We start from the raw sequence: 26,799 nt of genomic DNA, 5'->3' as shown, positions 1-26,799 counted from the left end.
TTCTACTTTTATCCAAAGCGACTTACATTGCATTTTATTATACATTTGTATCCGAGTATGTGCAATCCCTGGGATCGAACCCATGACCTTGGCATTGCTAACGCTATGCTCTAACCACTGAGCTGCAGGAAAGTTTCTCAGTCCCATAAGTGTAGATCTGTGGCCCGCACAAAACAGAGGCCATCATTGGAACAGGTTATGACGACACATAAAACTGCTATGAACTCACCCCTTATAATACTCTTCGGCAGGAAGTATTCCAACACTAACAAGCTTCTGAAACAGCAGACCCATGTGCTCTCTTGCAATGGTGCTGCGCTCCAGTGTGGATTCCACACCATTCCGTACGAACACAAAGAGCAGAGAGGAACTGTTCAGCTCCTGCACACACTGCAATGCCTCCTACAGACCAGTAAAAAGAGCAAAGTCAATGGAAGTGATCTCCAAATGCTTTCAAGTTCTAAATGATGGGGTAACATAGCTAAAGGTAATGGCATGTTAAATGTTTGTAGACGATAGCTCCTCAGTTCCTCAATCCCATCAGTGTACATCAGTGGCCCAGACACGAACACAAAATAAAGAATCAGTGGAGCAGAGCATATTTTATTAACTGAGCATATCTGAACGCAGGTACCTTCAGGTCATTGATGTGGAGATACTCTTCAATAATCGATTTAGATTTCTTATCCATCTCGTCCTCACTCAGGGCTGGTTTGGATTGAGCAGGAGGTGGTGGTGTAGGAGCTGACAAAGGATTCGCTGAAAAAAGAAATGAGAAAGGGCCATCAGTTTGCGAACCTTTTTTAACTACATTTGTGCTAATTGTTTAAAAAAAAAACAATCAAGTTTCACAGACCAAACATGACACAGGATTAAAGGGATACTCCCCCCTTTAATCCTGGGATACAAGTTGTTCCAAACACAAAGAAAGATATTTGGAAGAATGTTAGCAACTGACATTTCTGGGACATCACTAACTACCATAGTAGAAAAAAAAAAGAAATGGTAGCTAGGGTTTGGCGCAATGGACAATGACATCAGCCTGATGCGTTATAAAGTGATAGCTGTGTTCCTCTCATACCATTGGTAGGCGAACTTATGAACTCAAACTGTTATCAATACGTTTTTTTTTAAATGTAAGCTTTTTTTCTGCAGCCAAATGCCACAAGCCGGAGATCCGGAACGGTGCCAGAAAACTTTAAGCCCTGGAGGAACGTCTGGCACAAGCTGCGCAGAGACACAGCTTCTTTATACAGCAGGAGCTGGGCAGTTATCAATTCAGGCTAGTCTAATCTGTACAGTGCGAGGTGTTATGCCCCGTAGCCTTGTTCATATTTGTTTACAATGTGATTTGCAGACAGCAGCACAGAGCAGCGAGAGTCACGTGACTAAGCGAAACATTTGTTGGAATCACGATGCCGTCTCAACATTGCCATGTCTATCAACCATCGGCGATGGCATCGTCTATCGGCCCAACCCTAATGATAGCCAAAGGTGCCCTAGAACAGTTTGCTTTCCTAAATGCTGCAATATATCTCATTTCCAAAAAAGATACAATAATTTTTCTTAATATGGTACTCCAGGATGTCTCAGAAATGTCAGTTGTTAACATTTTTATCTTAATCTTTCTTTGTGTTCATCAGAACAAAGCATTTTATACAGGTTTGGAACAACTTGAGAGTGAGAAAATAACGACAGAATTTTCATTTTTTCAGTGGAGTATCCCTTTAAAAATAAATCATTCATTCTCACCTGTATCTTTGCTTCGATCACGTTCACGACTGCCTCGGTCACGATTCTCTGTCATGCTGGCAACACGGCGTACAGATTCTGCTGGTCCACGGCTGTCACCTCTCCTCTCTTCATTTTCACGGCTGAAGCTGCGTTTGGTGATGGCAGGACGTGGTCTGTCCATGCCTCTGTCCCGGTCATCACGCCTACCATCAAAGCGCTCAAAGCGATCTCTGTCCCGTTCACTTCGATCCCTATCACTACGATCCCTGCTGGAACTATTTCTGCACAAAAGATGTGTGAAAACAAAAAGACTGTCAGAAATGTGTCTCGCATGATCATGCAACACTGACGCTAGTGCAGTTTGGTACAAATTAGTGCAGAAAGATCATTTAAAAGTATACCTTTGTGGCACTCTACGATCCGAGTCCAGTGAGGATGAAGATGCAGGTCCAGACTGCTGCAATGCAGAGAAGCGGTTGAGCGTGCTGGTGGCAGGTCTTCCCAAGTCTAATTCACATAAAAAGGACAGCATTAGACTAGCAGTTACTGAAAAAAACTGTTACGACAGCCCACTTACAGAATGAATATCTGGATTTCTCCATTTAACAAGTAAAAAAAAACTGTGATAGTTCACCTTGTTCCCCAGTAGACTTTGCTCCAGAACCCCCACTGCTCCCTTTGCCCCAGCTACCCCATGTTCCCTTTCCTCCCGGGGCCAGCAGTTGGTTGTTGAAATCACCAGGCTGCAAAGTACCAAATAAAGAAAAACACATTTAAGCACTTAAGAACTCTAAACTACACATAATTTGCCGTGTCAAAAATCTTCACCTTTGTAATTTTACTGAGACGGCTGGTGTCAATCGGTCTGCTCTTGGTGGTGATAGGCACTATGTTCCAGCCCTCATCCTGCGTTTGGCTACCACGTCCCCCTGAAGAGTGCGGACCGCCGCGTCCGCCTCGCCCCTGACTGGAGTCCTTTTTAGACAGCAGTTGTTGTTGCACTTTGACCTGCTCTCTGTGTTCCTCCATCTCAGCCTCTTTATGGATCTGATCAATGGTCTTGGGACCCTGATCTCCTCTTCTGGGCACCCAGTTGTTCTGTGTGAGACAGACCATACGCATAGTTAGGAAAGTGAGATAAGAGCTGCAAGAGGACATTTTTTGAAGTGAGGTATCAAAAGCATGTAGGTACCCTTCTCAGGTCTATAACGTCCTGAAGCATGAAGCGGATTCTAGAAGACGTCTTCCTATCTTTAATGATCTTCTCCATCTGGTGGAAGTATTGATCCATGCGAGGCTGCAAACAAACAATGACTTTGAATCTCTCTGTGGCTGACGGCTGACCATAAGGTTAGATTTGCCACAAAACAAACAGACTGCCATTAAACAAGGTAATGAGTGTTAGCTACTACATTTGCTTTACCTTGGCCTTTTCAAAGTCTAGGTCTTTGCCAATGGTAGACAGCAGTCTGCACAGGCACTCTAAGCTCTCTTCATCATGGTTCTTCAGGAGCTTTACGATACAGTCATGCATGATGGGCTCTGTCAGCATCTTCAGCTTGAACAGTTCTCCAATGAACTTGATGTTGCCGAGCGACCTTCTGCGTGCCTTGTCCTTAGAGTCCTCCAGCTCATCCTTCAAACGCTGACGCTCCTCTTCCTGTCGGGAAAAATGGCAAAAGTTTTGAAATGAACACTCAAATTTGAAAACATGTTTGTACATGTCTTAATATATACACGTTACCTCAGCGGCGGCCTCCAATTCTTTTTGTTTCTGCTCAAAAATCTCGTCGTCATCTTTATCTTTTTCAAACTCCTTCTGACAACGATTGAGCAGTAGTTTGCGGAAATTCACAGTGACTCCTGGTTTATCTGAAGTGGGGACTTTAAGCTAAAAGACAGACGGACAAATTTACTTTATAAAGAAAATGTGCATGAAGCTTTTGATTTAACAGGACTTCCCACAAATAGGGAACAAAATTTGGCCTGAACGTTTCAATAAATAGCTGTTAAAACTTTAGTGTATTGTCAACTTTGAGGTCAACATAAGTTATAAAAGCAACTTTAGTTTGTTGGTTTTTGTATAATGATCTGGGATCATATGGCATTTAATTTTTATTGACTGACTCTCTGGCAAGTTAAAAGTTAAAGCACCAAATTGTCCCCAATTCGTGGAAAGTTACATGCACTAACACAGATGCTTCAAGCATTTAAAAGGTAGTTTACCCCAAAATGAAAATGATGTCATCATTTCTCACCCTCTTATCATTTTAAACCTGTATGACTTTCTTTTGCAGAACACAAAAGAAGATATTTCGAAGAATGTTGGCAAGTCAATGGATACCGGCATTGTTTGATTACGATTATTCTTAAAAAAAAAAAAAGTGTGTGTTCTGCAGAAGAAAGTCATATAGGTTTGAAATTACAAGAGGGTGAGTAAATGATTCTCATTCAACAATAAAGAAAAACAAGGGTTCCACAGTTCCTCAATCCCATCAGTGTAGTTCATTGGCCCAGACACAAACACAAAACAGAGTTCATCACTGGAACCATTAAAAGAAAAATAACTCACAGACGTTACTCACCCCCATAAGACAGCGGCACATGTTGGCATAAGCTACAGAAAAGTTGGGTTCGGAGATGGCTTTCTCAAAGGTGAGGTCAATGATGCCCTTGAGTCTCTCTTCTGTGTCTATGGTGAGCTCCGTCACCTGCTTCATCAGCTGCTGGAACATCTGCGGCGTGAGCTTGTTAAGGATGCTGCGCACGCGGCGGAACAGCTCCTTCGTTTTAGCGGCCTCTGAATCGTCCTCATCCTCCGCATCGCGGCTTTTGACTTGCTTCTTAACCGAGGGTGTCCAAGCGTTCTCAGCCTGATTGAGTTCCACATTGTCTTTGAGAGACAGGCTGGTGATGATCTTGGGGTTGCGACTGACTTGGTCTTTCCCTCGCCCAGGCTGAGGGCGCCGTCCAGACTGAGAGGGGTGCATCTTTAAAACAGAAAAATTAAATCTTAAAAAGCAACCACTCGTTTTACTTGCATTTAAAGACTAAAAGTAAAGGAAAAATGCAACTGACCGGTCCTCGTCCTCCTCCAGATGACTGTCTGCCCAAGTTAGCATATGAGGGTGTGAAGTCAGGCCCACAGTTCATCAGACTCCTGGGATCCAAGGGCCGCAATGGGGTTTTATTTGCCTGTCACGCAAACCGCAGGAGGAAGAACGTGAGTTAAAGTATGATTTTAGGACCTAGGTTTTTAAACCTGTCAGATAGATTAAGATGGAAGCATCACCTTGTCCAACACCACATCACTGATGAGTGGCAAACCCTCAGGCTTGTGCATGCTCGCGGTACGGAACTGGAAGCCGAGCAGGAATTCCCGATCATATCGCTTCTTCTCCTCTGGGTCGATAGGCTTCCACTGCTCTGTAAGAATAACAGTCAAAAAACTTGTCTTGACAGTGAACACCTATCAAAAAGCCTTGCTTATCCATAGGGTTGATGACAATTTCTAAAAATTCAAAAAATTGAAGTCTTGTTTTTCATGCCTTAAAGTGATAGTTCAACTAAAAATGAAAATTCTGTCATCATTCACTCACCCTCTTGTCATTAAAAAACCTGTATGACTTTCTTCCGCAGGACACAAAAGAAGATATTTCTAAGAATATTGGTAACCGAACAACGGCGGTACTCATTGACACAAAACCAATGCACGTCAATGGGTACTGCTGTTGTTCGGTATGCTCAAAATATCTTTTGTGTTTTGCAGAAGAAAGAAAGTCATACAGGTTTGAAATGACAAGATGGTGAGTAAATGCTGACAGAATTTTTATTTTTGAGTGAACTATGACTTTAAGATTAGCTTCCTGTGTGTTTTTATTGGTCTTAGGTATCTCTTGCATGCACGATTTGTTCAAAGAAAAAGACACGGCTTCTTTCTCTAAATGCAAGGTCAACCACATTGTACAGACCAATGTTCTCAAACTCGACCACTGAATGACTTTCTAACCTTCTTTATACTGATACTTCTGTTCCACAGGTTTTGGTGCCTCTGGCTCAATATTTTCTGAGTCAAGTTTCTCCTCCTTGTCCTCCCATGTTTCCTCAGTCTCCTCTGGTGGTAAAACAGGGGCTGGAACCGGGGAGGGCGCTTTCTGAGGAACCTCTGGCTCAGGGTCAGGTTTCTCCTCCTCTGGCTAAAATAGGTACAGAAGATTAGGCATAAGCCAAGGCATAAACGCATGTCTACTGCTCAGTCACAGATACGAACCTCTTTGAAGGCATCTAGGACATCTCCCACATCTTTCTTATTCAGATCCTTTTTCTTTTTCTTCTTTGGCATTGATGTCACGGCAGCTAAGCGAGGAGAAAGACTGAAGTCAGGCTTGCTCTTGGAGATGACTGACAATGTCAACTTATAGTTGGGGACAAAAATATTATCCCCCTTGGTAAATATGAGCAAAAAAGGCAGTGAAAATAAATCTGCATTGTTTCTCTTTTTGATCTTTTATTTACATTTTATTTTACAAAAATCTGTTTCATTGAAGTAACAATTAAAAGTGGGGGATATCAAATTATAAAATAAGTTTCTCTCTAATTCACATTGGCCACAATTATTAGCCCCCTTTATTTAATTATTTTTGCTACCTCCATTTGCAAGAAAAACAGCTTTGATTCTTCTCTTAATACATGACAAGTGATCTTAGACTATCCCCCCATACAGAATTTCTCTAGACCCTTCAAATGTTGGTGCTGCCTCTTCTTCAGTTCATCCCACTCAATTTCTATAGTGTTCGGATCAGGGAACTTGAATGGCTATGGCAGGAGCTTAATTCTGTGCTCAGCGAGTCATTTATTTGTTGATTTTCGTTTTGAACCAGTGTGCTGATGGAAGACCATGGGTCTAACCATGACCCATTATAAGATTTCTGGCAGAACATCAGGTTAGGTCAGGTTATGATTTTTCTGTTATTATGCCATGTATATAAACAAGATTTCCAGAACCTCTTGTATAAATATAGGTCCACAACAATAAAGATCAAGCGGTATATTTAACTCTGGACAAGGGGCAATTTTATTATCCCTGTGTGCACCAAACCCATTTTGCTGCCACAAAACTATTTCTCATTTCATGTGGCCATAGAACACAGTCCTGGCTGAAGTTCCAGTATGGCAGATTAATATGGTAGAGTTTGTTTTTACATGAGAGCAGAACGTTCATTTCTTCAACAGTGTCCCAAACAACTTGTGGTGATGGAGGTGCAGTTTTCCTTTATTTTTAAATGCGTTCTGACACCAAAATTCTGATTTCTGCCATTCTCCAACTGTGATCCTTGAAGAGTCTTTGGCCAATGAAATGATTCTCCTCACTCCAGTTGATTAAAACTTCTTGATCAATGAGTGCGTTTACATGCACAGTCTTACTCCGGTTATGCTTAAGCTGATAACAAGGTCATGTAAATGCGTAAAACGGTTTTATTTTGTCAGGGAAAGCTCATAAATGGCGTAAGCAAAACCCGCTCGGCAGAGGTAGTTTTTTGCCCATTACTCAGATTTCGTGCTGCATGTAAACGCCTTAACTGGATGTCTGACAGCGCAATAGTAAAAGTCCCAAACGGAAGTAATGGTAAAATAACGCATAAAAGTCCGCTCCCCAATAAGGCTGTGTACCGAAACTCTATGTATCCAGTATGTAACTGGACCGAATCAATATGCAGATTTCGGTGCCTCATTTCGGTGCCACTTAAATGCTGACTGAGCCGTCGATTGAGACATTTGCCCTCATTCACGTGAACGAAAGTTGGAAAGCTGATAATACAAATTCATCACATCTTATATACAATGGTTAAACGGATCGCGAATGAGCTGTGATCCGCACGGAAAATGTAAGTATCACTGGGAATATACTTGAGATATATTTTACGCTTAAGAATTTCTGGGGGGCTAATAATTGTGGCCAGTGTGTATTAGAAAAAAAACATTCATTTCATAATGTGACTTTCCTCCACTTTCAGTTGTTTTACTTCAATGAAACATTGGATTTTCTTGATTTTTTTTTTCAAATTAAGATCAAAAGGAGAAAAAAATGCAGATTTATTTTCACAGCATTTTTTGCTCATATTTACCAAGGGGGCTAATATTTTTGTCCCAAACTGTACTAAGAATGTTTTTTTACATACCTTGCATAGTTGTCTCCTCAACAGGGCAGCTTGCTGCAGGGGTGGGGATCTCTTCTGCTTTTTGCTCAATCTCTTCCTCCACCGGTGCATTCGCAGCAGTAAGGAAGCTCTGCTGGACCTGAGGAACCACTGGTTCTGCAACTGGATTAGTTGAGCACTCGGGCTCCGCATCGGGAGGCGCTTCAGAATCCTGAGGCAAACCGTTTAGCAAAGGCTGTTCCTTTGACTCAAGGGCTGACTCGGCAACCGGTGTTACTGTGGTAGCAGGCATGGCATCCTTAGAAGCTTCGTCACTGCTATTATTTGCTACAGCAGGAGCCTCCACAGAGGTGGAGATGATGGTAGCTGAGCTTGAGTCTGATGTTGGCTCTATGTCAGCCACAAGCTCTGACTCTTTCTCCTCAGCTACCTCTAGCTCATCTTCTACTCCATCCGATGTCTGCTCCATTTCAGCAGAAGACTCTTCAGACTCCTCCTGAGCAGGGGCTTCTGGGACGACAGGAGCATCTACACTGTCAGCAACTTGTGGCTCTGGATGTTTAGGATTGTTTGTTAGAGAAGACGAAACCGGTGGAGGTGCGTAGGACGCTGCAGCGATAACATCAGAGTCCTCTCTTGGTGGAATGGAAACCTTGCCAATGGGTGAAGCAGGTCTGTCCTCTGACACGGGTTTAGAATCGGCATCCGAAAGTGCAGCAGGGGCTTGCTCTGGTGTTTTTGATGGAGGGGGGGTGGGGACAGTTGGAGGAGGGGCTACAGGCTTTGTTTGATCATCTGAGGACCAGGAAGAGTAAACAGAAACACAAATCAGTTGGAGTAAACAGAAATTAACGCCGCAAAACATTTAGATGTTTATGAGATGTTTATGTTTATTTAAAAGTTAATGAGATTATAATACTCTTCTGTTTTGAAATTCAGTTTGGACTTTTTAAAGTTCAAAACCTGACAGGTTAAAAAAGCCGACTCACCTGATATGATCATGGAAGAAACAGGCAGAACACTTTCACCATTGGTCTGAACAGTACCTCCAGACTCTGAACCAACAGTCTGACCAAAAAAAAATGTAAGTTTCAAAGTCAGTTCACTTAAACATGCATTTTAGTCTAAAACTAGGATTAAGCCCCGTCTATGAAACAGGCCAATGTGACAACAAGCCTTAACCATTAAACCATTATAAAACACAAATGCATCAATCGACATGCCTGTGGAGGAGTGGGTGTGGAGGTCGTTCGCCCACCAGACATAATCTCTTCTGTGATGTCACGTCCTCCCTGGTTAGGGTCACGTATTATGATCTGTTAAACACAAAGATGTGATTAGTAACAAAGTGATTCGTCACAGAACAAAAAAAATTCCCACCTACCACTTTGCGCTCTCTCTTGACTGGCCCCGTCTGCTGAGGAGGAGCTTGCTGTGGAGGAGGGGCCGGCTGCTGTTGGGCAGGGGTAATCATGACAGCAGTGTTGGCCACTGATGTGGGGTACTGCTGTGGTGCGGGGTAATAAGTACCCGCTGGAAGAGGAAAATAAAAACCACAGTCAGCTCATTAGTACTGGCTTTTAAACACGTGCAAAGTACTTTCTCCACCCATCAAACAAACACCTCCTGATCCTGAGGAAGGGATGGGAATAATAATCACAAATCAATAAGAAAGCTGACTGCTCCAATTTAAGATCTCAGACAACATTTTTGGGGGGTTAAAGGGCAGGGTAGAGTTTAAATTAGGAGGCGCATGCTTCCTGTCGGGTTCGAATACGACCAGCTAACCCAAGATGCAGAGAGAGAGTTGTAACAAGCAGCCCAGTGGCTTCAGACTCACCAGGGTAACGCTGGGAGGTGAGAGGAGCTCCATGCAGCGAGAGACGTCCATTCTCTCTGCCCGCAACTCTCCCCCCACCCCCCCGCCTCTCCCTCCCTGCCAGAGAGGGATCTGAACTCAGCCAAAACGAGAAAGGCAAAGAGAAAAGACAGAAGAGGGAGCAAGAGAAAAAGATGGAGTGTAAGTAAGAGACAACATGAAGCAGCAGATTAAGAGCCGGGTTAGAGAACAGATTATCTCTGTAGAAAAAAACAAAACTAGGTGTGTAGTGGTTAGTTGTGACATGAACTTGTGTAGATGACTGATCAAAAGATTTTAAAAGCACAGAATGTTGTATTGCTAAAAACTAATTTTCAGGACTACCACTACCAATTGACAGTTTTCAGCACCCCATTCCCACCCGAAATGCTAAGGCAGTGGTTCCCAAACTTTTTACAATGGCGCCACTCATGGAGATTTCAATGAGACTCTCTCGCTCAGAAACAGGCAGGTGCGCTGTGCTGGTGGCAGAGAATGGGTGGCGAATCCAGGTGTTTGAATTGTCGGTCTATGGAAACTACCTGTGCAACTGCTGAACCTGAGTTGACACTGTAATCTCCGATGCATCGCTATCTGTGTCGGTGTCAACAGGAGTGGGTGCTGGACTTACACCTAGAGCCGGAGTGCTGTTGGAGGGACCCGGGGTGAAGTCAGAGGACTGTGGATCATCCGAGCTGCTGAGAGTCGATTTTCTTTCTGTGGCTGCGTGCCTATATCTTGGCAGCCACTTATCCATTTTAATTTTACAAGCAGTTGTTGCTTCGTTCGTAAACGTACGTAAAGACGTGCGCTCACGCATGACACTTCAGCAGACGTCTATTTTCTGATTGGATGTCATGGATTTGACCTTTTATGGCTCTACCTGACTACTATTTTGCTGTGTGTACACTAGAGGGAGCACGTCTTTATATTTAGCTTGTGAGGAAAAACATGCCTGGTTGAATGTCAGGTGCGTTCACGTACCCCCTCTGTCACCTGGCGTACCCCCAGGGGTAAGGGTACCCCAGTTTGGGAACCACTGTACTAAGGTAATGAAGCAAACACATAAAATACATGCAACAGTTTCACAAACAATTCAGGAACCTCTATTTAATGCTAAAAGTTAATGCTAAGTTAATGCAAGCTCTAGAGACAAGTGCAACATAAACAAATGCTTAAAGGAACAGTTCACCCAAAAATATACATTCTGTCGTCATTTACTTCATTTACTGTCTTCTCGAGTTGTTCCAAATCTGTGTAAATTTCTTTGTTATGATGAACACACAGAAAGATATTTTAAAGAATGCTTGTAACCAAACAGTTCTTGGCCACCATTGACTACCATAGTAGGATAAATTGCTTTGTAAATTTCTTTGTTCTGTTGAACACAAAAGGAGATATTTTAAAGAATGTAGGAAGGCAAACAGTTCTGGGGTAATATTTTCTATTATGGTAGGCAATGGTGGCCAAGAACGGTTTAGTTACAAGCATTCTTTCAAATATCTTTCTCTGTGTTCATCAGTACAAAGAAATGTACACAGATTTGGAACAACTCGAGGGTGAGTAAATGAAGACAGATTTTGTGTGAACTGTCGCTTAAAATGTAAAAGAACAAAAGTGCAGGTTATTCTGATCTGAAACTGTAAGGAGAGGTTTAGGGGATTTCAACAATCAAGGGAGGCCCAGAGCAGAGCCTCTTACCATATGTACCGTATTCAGCGGGACTGCTTCCAGGGTAGAAACTTGCAGATCCACTGGGTACCTGGTACTGCTGAGCCTGGGGCATGTATGGGGCACGGTACTACAATGAAAACGGAAATGTAACAGTCAGACAATAATTACAAATTTTTTTACATATGAACAGCCAAACATCCAACAGCTTTGGTGCAAATAAAAAGCTATAGGTTACCTGTCCATGTATGAAGAAAGCATGGCCCTGAGGGTTGGCATATGGCAACTGTTGCTGAGGAATCATCATCACCTGTGAGGTAGGTTGGTAGACGTGAGTGGGTCCAACAGACCGGGGGGTGTTGCTGGGTGGGACCCGAGGGCCACTGCCTTGCATGTTGGGCCTGTTGTAGTATGTCTGCTGAAGGAGTGCGAGAAACACTTTAACAACAGGCTGCACATCATTCAACTTCAGACGTGCTCTCTTATTCAGCAATAAGTGTAAAGGTACAGTTAATTAATTTCCCAATAACTTTTAATGACTTTAAAGAGCTGTGTTGGTTGTTTGGGATTTACTGTACCATATCCACAACCAAACATTCTTTTCAAGTCTTGGTTGCAATGAGGAGAGCTGCTAATAACTAGCTCAGTTACAGAGTGTATGATCCAAGTAAATACTTTGTGCCAAAAAGAATAGTAATTGTCCTTTAGTCTTTTGACTAAGGATGCTCAAAAAAATCTAATTACAGGTGTTAAAGTCGACATGAAATCATAATTAACTTGCTGTCAATTTCCAATTTTTAGCATTGTTCCAGCTCAACTCTGTTCCACTTAATTTCTTGTTGAATATCCTGTTTCACTTCAAGCAAAATAGTGTGCAAACAGCATTTCATGTTGACTGTAATGCATGCTTATGACTCTCAGAACACTGGAAAGTTTTATTTCTGGACAGACTGAGGGAGAGAAGACCAGTTACCTGCAGTGACCTGAATCCACCCTTCAGCCACACAAAACAGCAGAAGAAAGAGTGCAGAGAAGATGTGTGTGAGAGAGACAAAGAGACAACAAGCAGCAGTCAATATGGTAGCCATCAGTGAAAGCATGCGTTACGTATGCATTAGGGATGTGTGAGACTAGTCGTCTAGTCGTTTAAACGGTACAACTCCTAGTAGTCGACACTGAAAACAACAGTCGCTTACACGAAAAGATTACACAAAATGTTATAATTCAAATTACTTTCATTTTAATGTTTCGTTTAAATACATTTTAAATAACATACTAAAACAATATTAATAGTTTCTAAAAGTGTATGAGGAACGAAATGTTTAGGTCAGATCTAGCATGCGTTTCCTTTGTGCCAATTCAAGAGGTCATTTCGGAGCACGCTGCAAAGACGAGTTGTGGGGGTGTTTTGAACAGGAAAATGGTAGGTTCTACGTTAACTATGTCATATCAAAGTGGCATAATAATAATTTCACTGGAGCCATACGTAACCATACTGTGTTGGTTTCTTATTGCCGCGATGCGGAAAACGCGGACGGAAGCGCGGAATGCAGGTATAAAACAGAAAAGTAGATAATAATCTAAAGCTACATACAGTTATGTAAACAATTACTTAATTATAAATATCAATATTTTAATATATAAAATTCAATGCATGAAAGACAGATTGACGTTATTTGATGGCAGAATGAGCTGTAAATGCGGTGAATGCATCTTGAGCACACTCAATAAAACAAGATTCACAGAACTTTGACATTTCTTTGATTGTAATGTTTATCACAAAACAAAGCTCTTGAATAAACGTGATCGCTTAAGCACTGTTATCTGTGTGTCCTTGCAGAGTTTGCGCAGATTCCTCAGACGGAGTTATTGTTCACGAACATTGAGCCGACTTTCATCCAAGCATAATGCTTGCATTTTCTCAACAAGAACATGTAAAACAATCTTAACATCATAATCACTCGAGTGTTTAGCCTATGTACAGTTTGGGACAAAAATATTAGCCCCCTTGGTAAATATGAGCAAAGAATGCTGTGAAAATAAAACTGCACTGTTTCTCCTTTAGATCTTTTATTTTTAAAAATTCACAAAAATCCAATGTTTCATTGAAATAAAAGAATTGAAAGTGGGGGAAAATCACATTATAAAATAAATGTTTTTCTGTAATATACTCAGGCCACAATTATTAGCCCCCCCATGAATTCTTAAAAAGTGAAACATCTTAAGTATATTTTCATTGATTTTTACATTTTCTTAGCACACCAAGGTGACTAGAAACATGATGTTGTCCAGTCATTACTTCTTTTTGCACATGAGAATAAATATTAAGTAACACAAAGCCCCTTAATCATTCATCACAATGGGTAAAACCAAAGAATATAGTTCTGATGGGCAACAAAAGATTTTTGAGCTACACAAAATAGAAAGAAGCTTTAAAGAAATACTTGAAACAAAAATATCTAATTTCCAACATCAGGGCAAATGAGCAAGAAGTTTTAATCGACTGGAGATGTTGCAAATCTGCCTGAAAGAGAATGTGTGTCCATATTGTCTTAATGCACAGTGAGGAGAAGAATTTGAGTGGCCAAAGACTCTCCAAAGATCACAGATGGAGAATTGCAGAAATGAGTTTAATTTTGAGGTCAGAAATCATTTAATAAAAATAAAGGAAAACTGCACCACAAGTTATTTTGGACACTGTTCAAGAAGCAAATCTTCTGCTCTCATGCAAAACAAAACTCCACCATTTTAATTTGCCATACTGGAACTTCAACCAGGACTGGGATCTATGGCCATATGATATGAAACAGAGTTTTTTTGGCAGCAAGAACACAAGATAGGTTTGGTGCACACAGGGATAAAAAAGTGCCCCATGTCCACATTTAAATATACTGTCGGAACTTCATTGTTCTGGACCTAATTTTATACCAGAGGTTCTGCACATCTTGTTCAGATACATGGCATCATGGATTATATTAAATACCAACAGATAAAAAAATCAAAACCTGACTTGCTCTGCTAGAAATCTTATAGTGGGTCGTGGTTAGATCTTCCATCAGCACATTGGTTCAAAACAAACATCCAAATCAACAAAAAAATGACTCTGGCTGAACACAAAATCAAGATCCTGCCATAGCCATTCCAATTCCCTGACCTGAACACTATAGAAAATGAGGATGAACTGAAGAAGAGGCAGCACCAACATTTGAAGGATCTTGAGAAATTCTGTATGGAGGAATAGTCTAAGATTACTTGTCATGTATTCTTCAACCTCATCAGACATTATAAGAGAAGACTCCGATCTGTTTTTCTTGCAAATGAAGGTAGCAAAACAAATTAAATGAAGGGGGGCTAATAATTGTGGCCAGTGTGTATTAGAGAAAAACATTTATTTCATAATGTGATTTCCCCCTACTTTAAATTGTTTTACTTCAATGAAACATTGGATTTTTGTGATTTTTTTAAATAAAAGATCAAAAGGAGAAACAATGCAGATTTGTTTTCACAGCATTCTTTGCTCATATTTACCAAGGGGGCTAATATTTTTGTCCCCAACTGTATGTTCTATAAATGAGCTAATATGGGGAGTCTGCTTTATTAGTGGCTTTTTCATTCGCTCTGCGCGCGATCAAATGCGTTCTTCTGTAGCCTAATTCTTCTGTACTTTTTGTCCATTGCTTTCTATTCGCTTTGTTTTATTGACACACATTGCTTTGCTTCATCTCATCTTGTATGTTGACAGGCTATAGGCCTACCCTAATTATACCTTGTTCTTAAATTGCAACAATTAAAAAAAGCTATGTTTCATTCAAAGTCATTTAAATAAACAATGAAACATTCATTTTTAAGCTTTTAAATAATTGTTGTCAAATATTTTAAGTTTCATGATTTCAGTGTAATAAACACTTTTACTAAAATTTTGTTTAATTAAATTTGATTACTAAAAATTTGAATTTATATTGAATTTTTAGAGTCCTAAAAACTGAACTAGTAAAGATTTAGGAGAGACTAAAAGGGATTTTATATGTTCGTTAGCCTACATATTTTGTGCCCAGGCAGAGACCAGCCAAAGCAAACAAATGTTCATCGCGTCACTTCTTGCAGCCGCTAAAACGATCCAGTCAGGTTTGGCGCATCAGCAAATGCAGAAATATTACTGATGACAACGCAAGGAAAGTGGAACACATATGCCTGTTTTAGCTACATTAAATATTGGATTTGACAGTTTGATTAATACATTCTAGTCTTTAAAATATATTACATATGCCCTACACAAAGTTTTTGGACCGCCTTCTGGGCCAGTCTTAGTTTTAGACTAGTCTACTACACGGTTAAAAAAACTTTTGTTTAAACTAGGGATGCACCGATATGTAAATTTTGTCCGATAACGATAATTCTTGAACATTGGCAGCCGATAACCGATATGTTGTCCGATATACAGTATCTAAATAATATAACGTTTTATATTGAGACTGAAAATTATTTTTTCCCCCTGAAAATCACGTACCAAGCCTACTTCACACTATTTAAAGATCCTTGAACTTTTAAACTTTTCGGGATATGTTTATTTAATAAACAAATTTAAGATGTTCTTCCAGAGCAACCCAGAAAGGTATTCTCAATAGCCACAAGTCTAACAGGTCTCAAGACAGAAAGCATTCAGACAGCAGTCGGCTTCAAACAATATGCTTTTGTTCCTATAATTTATATTCATAAATATCTACATACTACATCAACAATGTTTTGCTAATAGCAGTAAGTGAATGATCATGACAAAGACATTACAGTTCTGGATTTTAACTGTGAGCAGCGTGTACATGAAGTGGTTCAACAAGAGGAAATGATTCATAACTTATCAGCTGTAATATATCGGCCTAAATTTTATTATCGGCAGATACCGATAACATTAAAAAATTGCCATTTATCGGCCAACACCGATATGGCTGATGATTTATAGTGCATCTCTAGTTTAAACGACTGTCAAATTAGTTGTAGCGCACATCCCTAGTATGCATAGTTAAGAGAAGCCTGAGAACTGTAGCAAAAGTCAGACACCAAGTGATAGAGAGAACAAAGCGACTATGTCAATGGTGATCAGATGAAACGCAGTTTATAAAACAAATGCAGCCTCTGACAATCAGGGTTGGGAAGAAACTGTTACAGAAATACCAGAAATTAAGGATTTTGGTTTGGTTAACAGGTAAACCCTGAAAACACTATCACAATGTTTCCTGCACACATTCAAGATACAGAATCAAAATCTGTATCGGTCGATAATATCAATTTTTCAAGCTATCATATAGGCTACCGGCTGATAGTTTAAAAGCAGCCGATGATCACGGCCGATACATTTTCACAATCCAAAGAGAACTGCAAAATGCAATTAATTTGTGCTCTGTTTATAGAAAATGTAAAGAGACATCACCAGTTGGATGTTCAATATTAATAGTCATTATATGAATTAATAACATTCAGAAAGTTAAGAAATATTAATTTAATCTTTAGAATCGGTTTTGGCAGATATCACTCTGAATAAACGGGCCGGCTATCAGTATCAGTGCATCTCTAGTATTAAAGGTAAATTAAGGGCGTACTCTCATTTAGCCCAGTTGCTCTCAACTGTGCCCGAGCGCAATTGTCCCCACTCCGCCGCTGGCCTGCGCTCACATTGCGCTTTACCATCTACAATCGGGCACGCTGTCATCATTACGATGCGACTGCTTCGAAGCAAACGTAAACAAAGCGATCCCTCTCAGCACAACGGAATCCATCGCAATGTTCAGTTTGGGGCTTATTAGGTGTTTAACTTCATGCGTGCGCTGCACAGACCGATCTGCTTAAATGATGTCATTGTCATACGAGAGTAAACGGCTCATTATGCTTTTAAATCACCCTCTCGTACTTTAGTATCGTAAAGCCTATCCTTACACACGTTGGATTATGTTTGACAAACCTGGAGTAGTTTTGGCTGCAATGACACATGCCTGCACATGTAAGTGCGCTGTTTATCAGTTTTTACGGTGACAGTTGAAGCTCAGGGAGGAATTTAAACAGTCACATAATTTACGTCATGCTTTCAATTCTGCGCTCCGGTGTGATTTGCGCTCACACTGCATGTGTACCATGCCCGAGCCCAATCGCAATGTGCTCTGGCCCACCTCTTCCAAGCGAGCCAGGGACCGCTAAACGAACCATGCCCGGGCGGGATACGGATCGATCACACTAGTCAAATGAACCGGACTTTGGGGGTCAAACGTGCTCGGACACAGTTCAGATTGCCTACAGATACTCTCAGATAGACAGTACACCCTAAATGTATGTGTGTGTATGGGGGTTCCCAACCCTACTGACATTGGTAAAGAAAACAGAAAGTCCTGAAATACAGGGAGCCTTAATGCAAGAAAATCTGTTTTGTTTGCGACTTTTTTGCTTTTATATAATATCTTAATTTTTAAATCAAGTGCGCGCTCCAGTTTATGAAAATTGGAAGTACCTGTTGGTGTAAAGCACGAGGGCCTGGGGCAAACTGGGAGGAAAGTAAAGAGTAAAAGGTCAAAGTTCAGACGCACAAAGGAAACGGACGCTGCCACACATGCACAGTTTTTCCTCAAACAAGCGAGAATTTAGCAGGGAGGCACACATAGCTTAGCCACAAAACACAGTGAATGCTTTGTTGGTGGTGAATAGTTTTCTATGGAAACCAAAGCAGGGATAAAGATGGTGTACCTGTCTGGGTTGCGGTGCAGTGTTCATTTGTGGAGACTGGCCAGGATAGACAACAGAGGGAGGCTGGCCTGGGGGATAGGCGGGCTGCAGAAGACATTGAAATGACTTTGAAACTGTTGAACAGGATATACAGGTGCTGGTCATATAATTAGAATATCATCAAAAAGTTGATTTATTTCACTAATTCCATTCAAAAAGTGAAACTTGTATATTATATTCATTCATTACACACAGACTGATATATTTCAAATGTTTATTTCTTTTAATTTTGATGATTATAACTGACGACTAATGAAAACCCCAAATTCAGTATCTCAGAAAATTAGAATATTGTGAAAAGGTTCAATATTGAAGACACATGGTGCCACACTCTAATCAGCTAATTAACGCAAAACACCTGCAAAGGCCTTTAAATGGTCTCTCAGTCTAGTTCTGTAGGCTACACAATCATGGGGAAGACTGCTGACTTGACAGTTGTCTAAAAGACGACCATTGACACCTTGCACAAGGAGGGCAAGACACAAAAGGTCATTGCAAAAGAAGCTGGCTGTTCACAGTGCTCTGTGTCCATGCACATTAATAGAGAGGCGAAGGGAAGGAAAAGATGTGGTAGAAAAAAAGTGTACAAGCAATAGGGATAACCGCACCCTGGAGAGGATTGTGAAACAAAACCCATTCAAAAATGTGGGGGAGATTCACAAAGAGTGGACTGTAGCTGGAGTCAGTGCTTCAAGAACCACAACGCACAGACGTATGCAAGACATGGGTTTCAGCTGTCGCATTCCTTGTGTCAAGCCACTCTTGAACAACAGACAGCGTCAGAAGCGTCTCGCCTGGGCTAAAGACAAAAAGGACTGGACTGCTGCTGAGTGGTCCATGTTCTCTGATGAAAGTAAATTTTGCATTTCCTTTGGAAATCAGGGTCCCAGAGTCTGGAGGAAGAGAGGAGAGGCACAGAATCCACGTTGCTTGAGGTCCAGTGTAAAGTTTCCACAGTCAGTGATGGTTTGGGGTGCCATGTCATCTGCTGGTGTTGGTCCACTGTGTTTTCTCAGGTCCAAGGTCAATGCAGCCGTATACCAGGAAGTTTTAGAGCACTACATGCTTCCTGCTGCTGACCAACTTTATGGAGATGCAGATTTCATTTTCCAACAGGACTTGGCACCTGCACACAGTGCCAAAGCTACCAGTACCTGGTTTAAGGACCATGGTATCCCTGTTCTTAATTGGCCAGCAAACTCGCCTGACCTTAACCCCATAGAAAATCTATGGGGTATTGTGAAGAGGAAGATGCGATATGCCAGACCCAACAATGCAGAAGAGCTGAAGGCCACTATCAGAGCAACCTGGACTCTCAAAACACCTGAGCAGTGACACAGACTGATCGACTCCATGCCACGCCACATTGCTGCAGTAATTCAGGCAAAAGGAGCCCCAACTAAGTATTGAGTGCTGTACATGCTCATACTTTTCATGTTCATACTTTTCAGTTGGCCAAGATTTCTAAAAATCCTTTCTTTGTATTGGTCTTAAGTAATATTCTAATTTTCTGAGATACTGAATTTGGGATTTTCATTAGTTGTCAGTTATAATCATCAAATTAAAAGAAATAAACATTTGAAATATATCAGTCTGTGTGTAATGAATGAATATAATATACAAGTTTCACTTTTTGAATGGAATTAGTGATATACAGTAAATCAACTTTTTGATGATATTCTAATTATATGACCAGCACCTGTATACAGGAATCATGGAGCTAAATTTAATACTTAAGACCTTTTTTTAAGACTCTTTTCATACATTTTAGGACCTCATCGCCACTTCAAGTTTTAACCGGTTACATTGGCGACACTTTAACTTACATTTACTGTAAACTGACTGTAAGATAGCACAACTAAACAGTCTTAGTTTGTGATAACTCATTAATGAAACATAATTTAGAAGGGTGTGAACAAAGCCACAGAGAATTGATTGAGTGACAAACCCAATGCTAGTTTTATTAGAAAGAGAAACCAGCTTTGTGGCTAGCACTTAGCATGTGGGACAGGACAGTGTTGATCCCCATCGAGGCTACGCTAATCGCCTTCCGACACAGAGCACTACGCCTCACGGTTATTCCCAGAGACAGCCCTCAGCCATGGTTCCAACTCCTTATCCTCCAACTATTTGCACGAAAACTTGCATTTCCCCATTAGTCAACCATGTTGTTTAACAACCGGGTGAAAATGGACCTCCCACTATTCGCCTACGCAATGATTAAATTCAGGCAAACTTTAGCATATGACCTCTTTGGACAAATATGAAAAGATGATACACAATTTAATACCTTGGAAAATGACATTTAAGACTTCTTAATACTTTTTAAGGACCTTAATTTTTTCAAAATGTATTAGAAGTTGATAAATCAATGTAAAGACCCCACGGACACCTAGGGCTGTCACGATTATGAAATGTGGCTGACGATTAATTGTCTAATAAATCATTGCGATTATGACAATTGTCTCTTTTAGGGCTTTGGCGATTAATTGTCTGTTTTAGAGCTTTGACATTTAATTCTTATACATTTTTATTCAGCTTTGAAACGACCATATTATTCTGAATATAAGACTATGTTTTTTTTCTTGGAAATACATCAGAAGAATTTGAGTCATATATTTAAGGTCAATAAAACAAAAACACAAAATACTTGTAAATTGATCAGGAGTGAATTGAAGCCACCATTAAAATGCTATCAGTCATAGAAATGCTTCTAGACTGTTTTTTCTCAATTACAAGACTACAATAAAAGTTTACTTCTATGTTAATGAAATTTTGGTAGGCTGGTTTTCACGCTGAGTTTAGCTTAAATAATATTAAACTGTACTTCAGGTTATTGTTATGGTATATGCATTAGTTTTTTTTTTAAGTGATAGTGTTTTGGTGGTACATTTTACAAGTATTACCATGCTTTTGTTACAATATATACACTAAAATATGCAATAGGCAGGCACTACAGCTCCCCCTAGTGTCTTCTGTAGAGATGTGCAATAATTGTGATGATCTGAAACCATCGCAATGAGGTCAAACAATCGCGATGAGACAATTATTTAATAATCGTGACAGCCCTACGGACACCCTGGTTAAATAAGTACGCAGATGTGCCGGGTTATGTTCCTGTTCAAAAACCAAGCTTTTTGGTTCCCACCTGTGTCAGTCCTGGTGATTGGGCAGGGTGGGGAACAGAAGGGGGTCCTGTGATAGGCTGTGGTGGTTTATTCATTTCCTGTGGTTCTGCATGAGGGGGCCTCACACCTGCCTGCCAAACTAGCGAATCAGCAAAACATGCTCAATAATGGGCTACAACATAACAGGTTCTTTCAAAATCAGTCCTGACAAGACAAGTATATAAAAAACAAAGCATTCCATTGGCAAATATTGGCAAAAGGAACCTGGATTTCAGAACTAAACCATAAGGATGAAAAAAGTGAAGTAATCTGTAAAAAGCAATACCTCTAAATTAGTATTCTGATGTAGTGTTCTCGCTACCAGGTTACGCTAGAAAGGAAAAAAACAGAAACAAAGTTTAAAACCTCAGCAAGAAACAATGACCTACCAATATATCAAGCTATCATAAGCCAGGGGCTTATAAACCTGCACAACACTTTTGCATAGTGCCATGTATTATGTGGTTATCTAGTCATGTGTGTAAAGGAGAATAAATGTGGAATATGGAAATGAGATTTCTACTAGACTTTACTCACTTTCTAAAATGATGAGTTAAAGAGACAATATGTAATTTTCACCAGTTTGAGGTCATAAAATAACACAATGGGGCGGCTTCCCGGACAGGGATTAGTTAAAACCAGGACTAGGGGGTAATGATACATTCATATCGATTCGGTACATATCTTGATGCTGGGTTCACGATACAATACACATCACGGTGTTTTGAGCGTTTCCACCCAACATTAGGCTACAGTTTAAGTATGACATGATGTGTCTATTAGGGCTGTGCAAAAATATCGATACATGTAACTATCGCAATTTTTTTTTTTTCGATAGTGCATCGAAAGTGATACCTCTACTATCTATATATTTTTTCTTAAATCATGTCATATACATACGGCCAAAGGTAAGTGGAAGCGAGCATGGCGAAAAATATAAGAACGCTTGGAGCTCTCAGAGATGATGTGTGGGTGTGCTTTGGTTTTCAAAATAAGTAATGGAGTAATGAGTTATATAAAATAATGCTGTTTGTAGGCTTCATAAGTCATGACTACTGCAGTAGCAGTCACTTGGCTACTGCAGTGCATTAGACAAAATGTTTATTAAGAAAAGTAACAATGACATTTATTGTGCTTTCACAGATGTGACACCAGGGCATTTACAGCACAGATGAACCAGGGGTTTTACACTGCCAGTGCCCATGTTCATTGTTTTAACTGTAATGCACCACAACAGCCAAGTGACTTGCGTGAGCCACCTTATTCCCCTGTGCTACCCACTTGAGGGGCACAATCCACAGTTTAGGAACCCAAACCTCTGATCTAAAGGTCCATGCATCGCACATCATGGCCACTCTGCAGAGGTAAGGGATGTTTTTACACTTATCCTTACAGAAAGCCCCAGGTGGTGCACAGCATGTTGTATTTCTAGCTCTACTTTTTAGTTTAATTTTCTATTTAAAGTATTGCAATATATAGCAAATGTGTATCGTATCGAAATACATAGTAATATATTGTATCATGATCAATCTATCGTGATATGTATCGTATTGGGAGGCACTTGCCAATACACAGCCCTAGTGTCTATGGAGTCTTAGTTAATTTAATTCTTTCTTTACTACAACCTTTTGAAGTCAAATGTCACCAAAATATTTTATATTTTCAAAAAACTGTAGGTATATTTTAGGAGCTTGTTTGATTTGGGGTATTTCTGAGGCTCTAGACTACATGCAGCTACTATCACTTGTAGCAAAAAACAGAGGTGGATGGTGTTATAGTTATATCGTCATTTGTATCGTTATCGCAACAAATAGCAGAAAATATTGTGATAGAGTTTTAGGGCCATATCGCCCATCCCTACTAAACGGATATAAATCCGATCTGCTATACCCACGCAAAATACAAATATTTATTACTTATTCATATTTCACATTCCTATTTTAACGTTACGTAAACAGTTTTCTCCTCATTTCCAAAGCGCATGGGAGGCTGCCGATGCCAAGCATCATGAGAAAAGATTATGTAAATAAATTGATTGCTAGCACCGAAATTCCCTTGCAGTAGCTCTCCTATTAGCTGTTCTTTGCTGAACTTAATTTTGCTGCGCTGTAGAAACGCTGGGAAGACAGAGAATGTCACAGTGCGTTATGAGCGGGATTAGAGGAAGCGGAATGGCCAAAAAACGTTTTCACGGAATGAGTAATTTTATTTCACGGTAACAATAATAATTCTATTATAATTCTATATCTTATACCTCCTTTTTCTTAGATTGATTTCCTTTATTTATTTATTTATTACAGTTCATTTAAATGCTCATCATAGTTAAAACAGGCAAGTTATGAAAATGTACTGAATATATCAGATTAAGCTCTGATAATGAGATGTATTATTTATTTATATTTATCTTCTAACTATATCATATGTATATAGAAGGAAGATAGACAACAAGTATAACAATGAAGTATGAATATATGCACAAACAATGAGAGTACAGTATATGTTATAAACTGGTGTCCATGAGGTCTGTACTTCACTCTCTATTAGATGCGCATTTTTATTGTGTTGCGTCTTCAGGTTTGTTTATTGTGGCGTTTGTCTTTGCACTGAGAGTCGGACTCGTGACCAGAAGGTTGCCGGTTCGATCCTCAGGGCCGGCGGGTAACAACTGAGGTGCCCTTGAGCAAGGCACCTTACCCCTACTTGCTCCCCGGGCGCTGCAGTGATAGCTGCCCACTGCTCCGGGTGTACGTGTGTTCTCTCTGGATGGGTTAAATGCAGAGGTCACATTTCGGGTATGGGTCACCATACTTGACAAATACTTGAATTTAAATTTTTTAAAATTTTTGTTGTTTCAGAGTAACACCGTGTCTACACCGATGCGACAGGCACGACGCAACATGACAACATGCTTGTTCTTAATAAATATACATTTATGGTCATACCACCCAGCACTATAAGATACTCAACAGAGAATCATGACGTATCTCCATGGCAATGCTTTACAAATGCAAAATGTATCTGCTCAAGAATTCTAAATCTCACAATAATATTTATTCATTTAGCAGACACTTTTTTTACGAAGCTTTTATTCCTGGGATTGACCTAATGACCTTTACATTGTCAGTGCAATGCCATTAAAAACAGCTACGTTTTTCTATATTCACAAGAATATTGGCGTATCTTGTACAGGCGGACACAACCTCGCAAACCAAATTGGAAACCAAATTGCTTCTTGTACACCACAAAACTGGGTTTCATTGGAGGTATATAGACAACAATATATATATATATATATATATATACTGTGTACCTGCTTATAGTAGTTGGCCAAAGCAACAAGCCCTGAGAAAGTGTAAATTTATGATTACCTTGAGCAAGCACAAAAGGGTGGAGGTCTACTAGTGTGAATTCAGATAAGACCCACCCACACCCTGAAGAATGTCACAGCTCTGCTGAGAAAAGAACGGGACCATGCAGCAGAGCAGGTGGATAACCAAGACCAGGGCTTACAGAGGTAATGTCCTCTTATTCTGGAACAGATCTGGGGATGCCTGTCTGCCCCCAGTGACCCAAACACAATAGAGCAGGACCTGCCATCCAGCCCTGAGTTTCTGATCCCAACAGATGGCAACCAATAAACACACCCTCAGACACTCTTTAAAAAAGACATGACTTCATAAGAAAGAGTGGGGGTGATGCTAGAAAACTGCTGCACATGGGGAGTTCAGCCTTTAGAAAGAAAATGTCAATGCACTTTATTTTCGTTGTTATATATTTAAATACTATCATTTATCTTAAATTCAAGGTATAGGCCTACACATTATTAAGTGCATGCATTGCCTAAAATTCAAGATCCCAGCATTGCTAGTGTATACTGTGAAATAAAACGCAGCAGTCGTTTTGGAAATCAGACAGAAGTGGATGATGTGATCATAGCTCTGCTTAGTCCAGCATGCATAACAACGGCCCATGTAAATGTTCAATTGTTGACAGCATGCACAACACCAGAAATGGACAGGGAGAATCTAGAGGTGAACTGACATAGCATGGGATGTTTATGGCATGAGGGGGAGGGAGGATATATGTGTGTTCAACATAACCCATGTGCCAGGCAGCCATGACATACAGCATTGTGGGGCAGTGGGGGGAGGGAGGCTCATAAAGTTTTGACTGAAGTGATGTGGAGAAAAGACAAGGTAGCTTTATAAAGACTTTCAAACTGTTCAACACATGAACTGCAAAAGATCATATAAACATCACTCTTCTACCCAAAATTTGTGCCACATCATTAAGGCTGTTGTGGTAACCGTTGTATTGTACTACTACCGCGCTACTGACAAACCAACCGCAGGGACAGGAACTCAACCGCAGAAACCGCAGCAACCACCTTTTTTGGGGTATAGAATCATGGCATGCTGTTCGTTTTTACACCTTTGCATTGTGCAATGAATTTTTTATAAATGAATGATGAATACAAGAGTATTACGTCACGTGTATCATTTTCCCGCCAACTGTTAGTATCGGGTGTTTCAAAGGCGGAAGCAATGGCAGGCGCTCTGGTCCCAAAACCTAATGTAACGTCGCCAGTTTGGGAATACTTCGGCTTTGATCCGAATGAAAAGGGAGAGCCAGCTAATTTAGATGAGCCAATATGCAAAATTTGCATAAGAAAGTTGCATGTAACACGTGGCAATACGTCAAATTTGAGGTATCATCTCGCTAACTGCCATCCAGCCATCGAAGCGCAGCTGCCCTCGCAAGCGTCAAGTCACGGAGCAACCTCAAAAAAGACAGCCGAGGCCGGTACCAGCCAACAGTTAGGAGTAGCTGAATCCTTTGCGAAATCTGTCAAATACAGTCGTGAAAGTAACAGGCATAAATGCCTTACAGCCGCTGTAACACAGTATCTCATTGAGGAAAAAGTTCCATTCCGCACGGTCGAGAAACCTGCGTTTAAGTCAATGCTTCAAAAATTTGACAAGCAGTACGAGTTGCCAGGTAAAACCTACTTTTCAGAAACTGCTGTGCCAAAAATATATAGCATGGTAAAGCAGTTGATAAAAAGCGAACTTATGAATGTCGACTTCTACTCTGCCACAACAGACATGTGGTCAAGTGTCAATATCACACCATATATGAGTCTAACTGTTCATTATCTGAGCACTAACTGGATTCTAAAATCACATTGCCTCGAAACCGTGTTTATGCCCGAGAACCACACGTCGAAAAACATTTCAGAAGCTCTACGGCACGCATTTGAAGAGTGGTCCTTGGATGAAAAAAAGCTGACCTGTATCACCACAGACAACGGGGCAAACATCGTAGCTGCAGTGAAAAAGCTGAACTGGTCGTGGCTGAACTGCTTTGGTCACAATTTACATTTGGCTGTCACAAACGCAATGGCCAGCGTTAGAGATCGCACAGCCCGAGCAAGGGGCCTATGTCA

At 40.5% G+C, this 26,799-nt stretch overlaps 1 protein-coding gene and 2 non-coding genes across 18 annotated transcripts in view; all 3 read right to left on the bottom strand.

The window, feature by feature from the left end:
• The window catches only part of eif4g1a (eukaryotic translation initiation factor 4 gamma, 1a), a 42,110-nt gene that overhangs the window by 8,299 nt on the left and 7,012 nt on the right, over positions 1 to 26,799 (bottom strand). The window contains exons 2-26 of one of the 16 annotated variants that reach the window (XM_057333138.1): positions 21,640 to 21,684; positions 21,335 to 21,453; positions 18,148 to 18,231; positions 17,915 to 17,947; positions 12,395 to 12,415; positions 11,660 to 11,839; positions 11,452 to 11,551; positions 9,277 to 9,425; positions 9,116 to 9,208; positions 8,882 to 8,960; positions 7,914 to 8,687; positions 6,005 to 6,090; positions 5,744 to 5,930; positions 5,027 to 5,160; positions 4,813 to 4,929; positions 4,320 to 4,724; positions 3,479 to 3,625; positions 3,158 to 3,394; positions 2,927 to 3,031; positions 2,563 to 2,832; positions 2,369 to 2,477; positions 2,136 to 2,241; positions 1,753 to 2,015; positions 635 to 759; positions 230 to 402 (exon numbers count right to left, since the gene is read on the bottom strand). In XM_057333138.1, coding sequence (XP_057189121.1) covers positions 230 to 402; positions 635 to 759; positions 1,753 to 2,015; positions 2,136 to 2,241; positions 2,369 to 2,477; positions 2,563 to 2,832; positions 2,927 to 3,031; positions 3,158 to 3,394; positions 3,479 to 3,625; positions 4,320 to 4,724; positions 4,813 to 4,929; positions 5,027 to 5,160; positions 5,744 to 5,930; positions 6,005 to 6,090; positions 7,914 to 8,687; positions 8,882 to 8,960; positions 9,116 to 9,208; positions 9,277 to 9,425; positions 11,452 to 11,551; positions 11,660 to 11,839; positions 12,395 to 12,415; positions 17,915 to 17,947; positions 18,148 to 18,231; positions 21,335 to 21,409 — 4,052 coding nt within the window. In that variant the 5' untranslated portion in view covers positions 21,410 to 21,453; positions 21,640 to 21,684. The remainder of the gene's footprint in view (positions 1 to 229; positions 403 to 634; positions 760 to 1,752; positions 2,016 to 2,135; positions 2,242 to 2,368; positions 2,478 to 2,562; positions 2,833 to 2,926; positions 3,032 to 3,157; positions 3,395 to 3,478; positions 3,626 to 4,319; positions 4,725 to 4,812; positions 4,930 to 5,026; positions 5,161 to 5,743; positions 5,931 to 6,004; positions 6,091 to 7,913; positions 8,688 to 8,881; positions 8,961 to 9,115; positions 9,209 to 9,276; positions 9,426 to 11,451; positions 11,552 to 11,659; positions 11,840 to 12,394; positions 12,416 to 17,914; positions 17,948 to 18,147; positions 18,232 to 21,334; positions 21,454 to 21,639; positions 21,685 to 26,799) is intronic. The other 15 variants (XM_057333140.1, XM_057333139.1, XM_057333141.1 and 12 more) reach the window with 15 other exon arrangements.
• LOC130555177 (small nucleolar RNA SNORD66) lies at positions 520 to 592 on the bottom strand. The gene has a single exon (XR_008963090.1). It is a non-coding gene; the product is annotated as a small nucleolar RNA SNORD66 (small nucleolar RNA).
• On the bottom strand, positions 4,209 to 4,283 carry LOC130555178 (small nucleolar RNA SNORD66). Its single transcript, XR_008963091.1, has one exon. It is a non-coding gene; the product is annotated as a small nucleolar RNA SNORD66 (small nucleolar RNA).

This window comes from Triplophysa rosa, linkage group LG5, assembly GCF_024868665.1.
Source record: "Triplophysa rosa linkage group LG5, Trosa_1v2, whole genome shotgun sequence".
Classification (NCBI taxonomy): Eukaryota; Metazoa; Chordata; class Actinopteri; order Cypriniformes; family Nemacheilidae; genus Triplophysa; species Triplophysa rosa.
The sequence above is the reverse complement of the archived record's forward strand: the minus strand, read 5'-3'. Positions and strand labels throughout refer to the sequence as shown.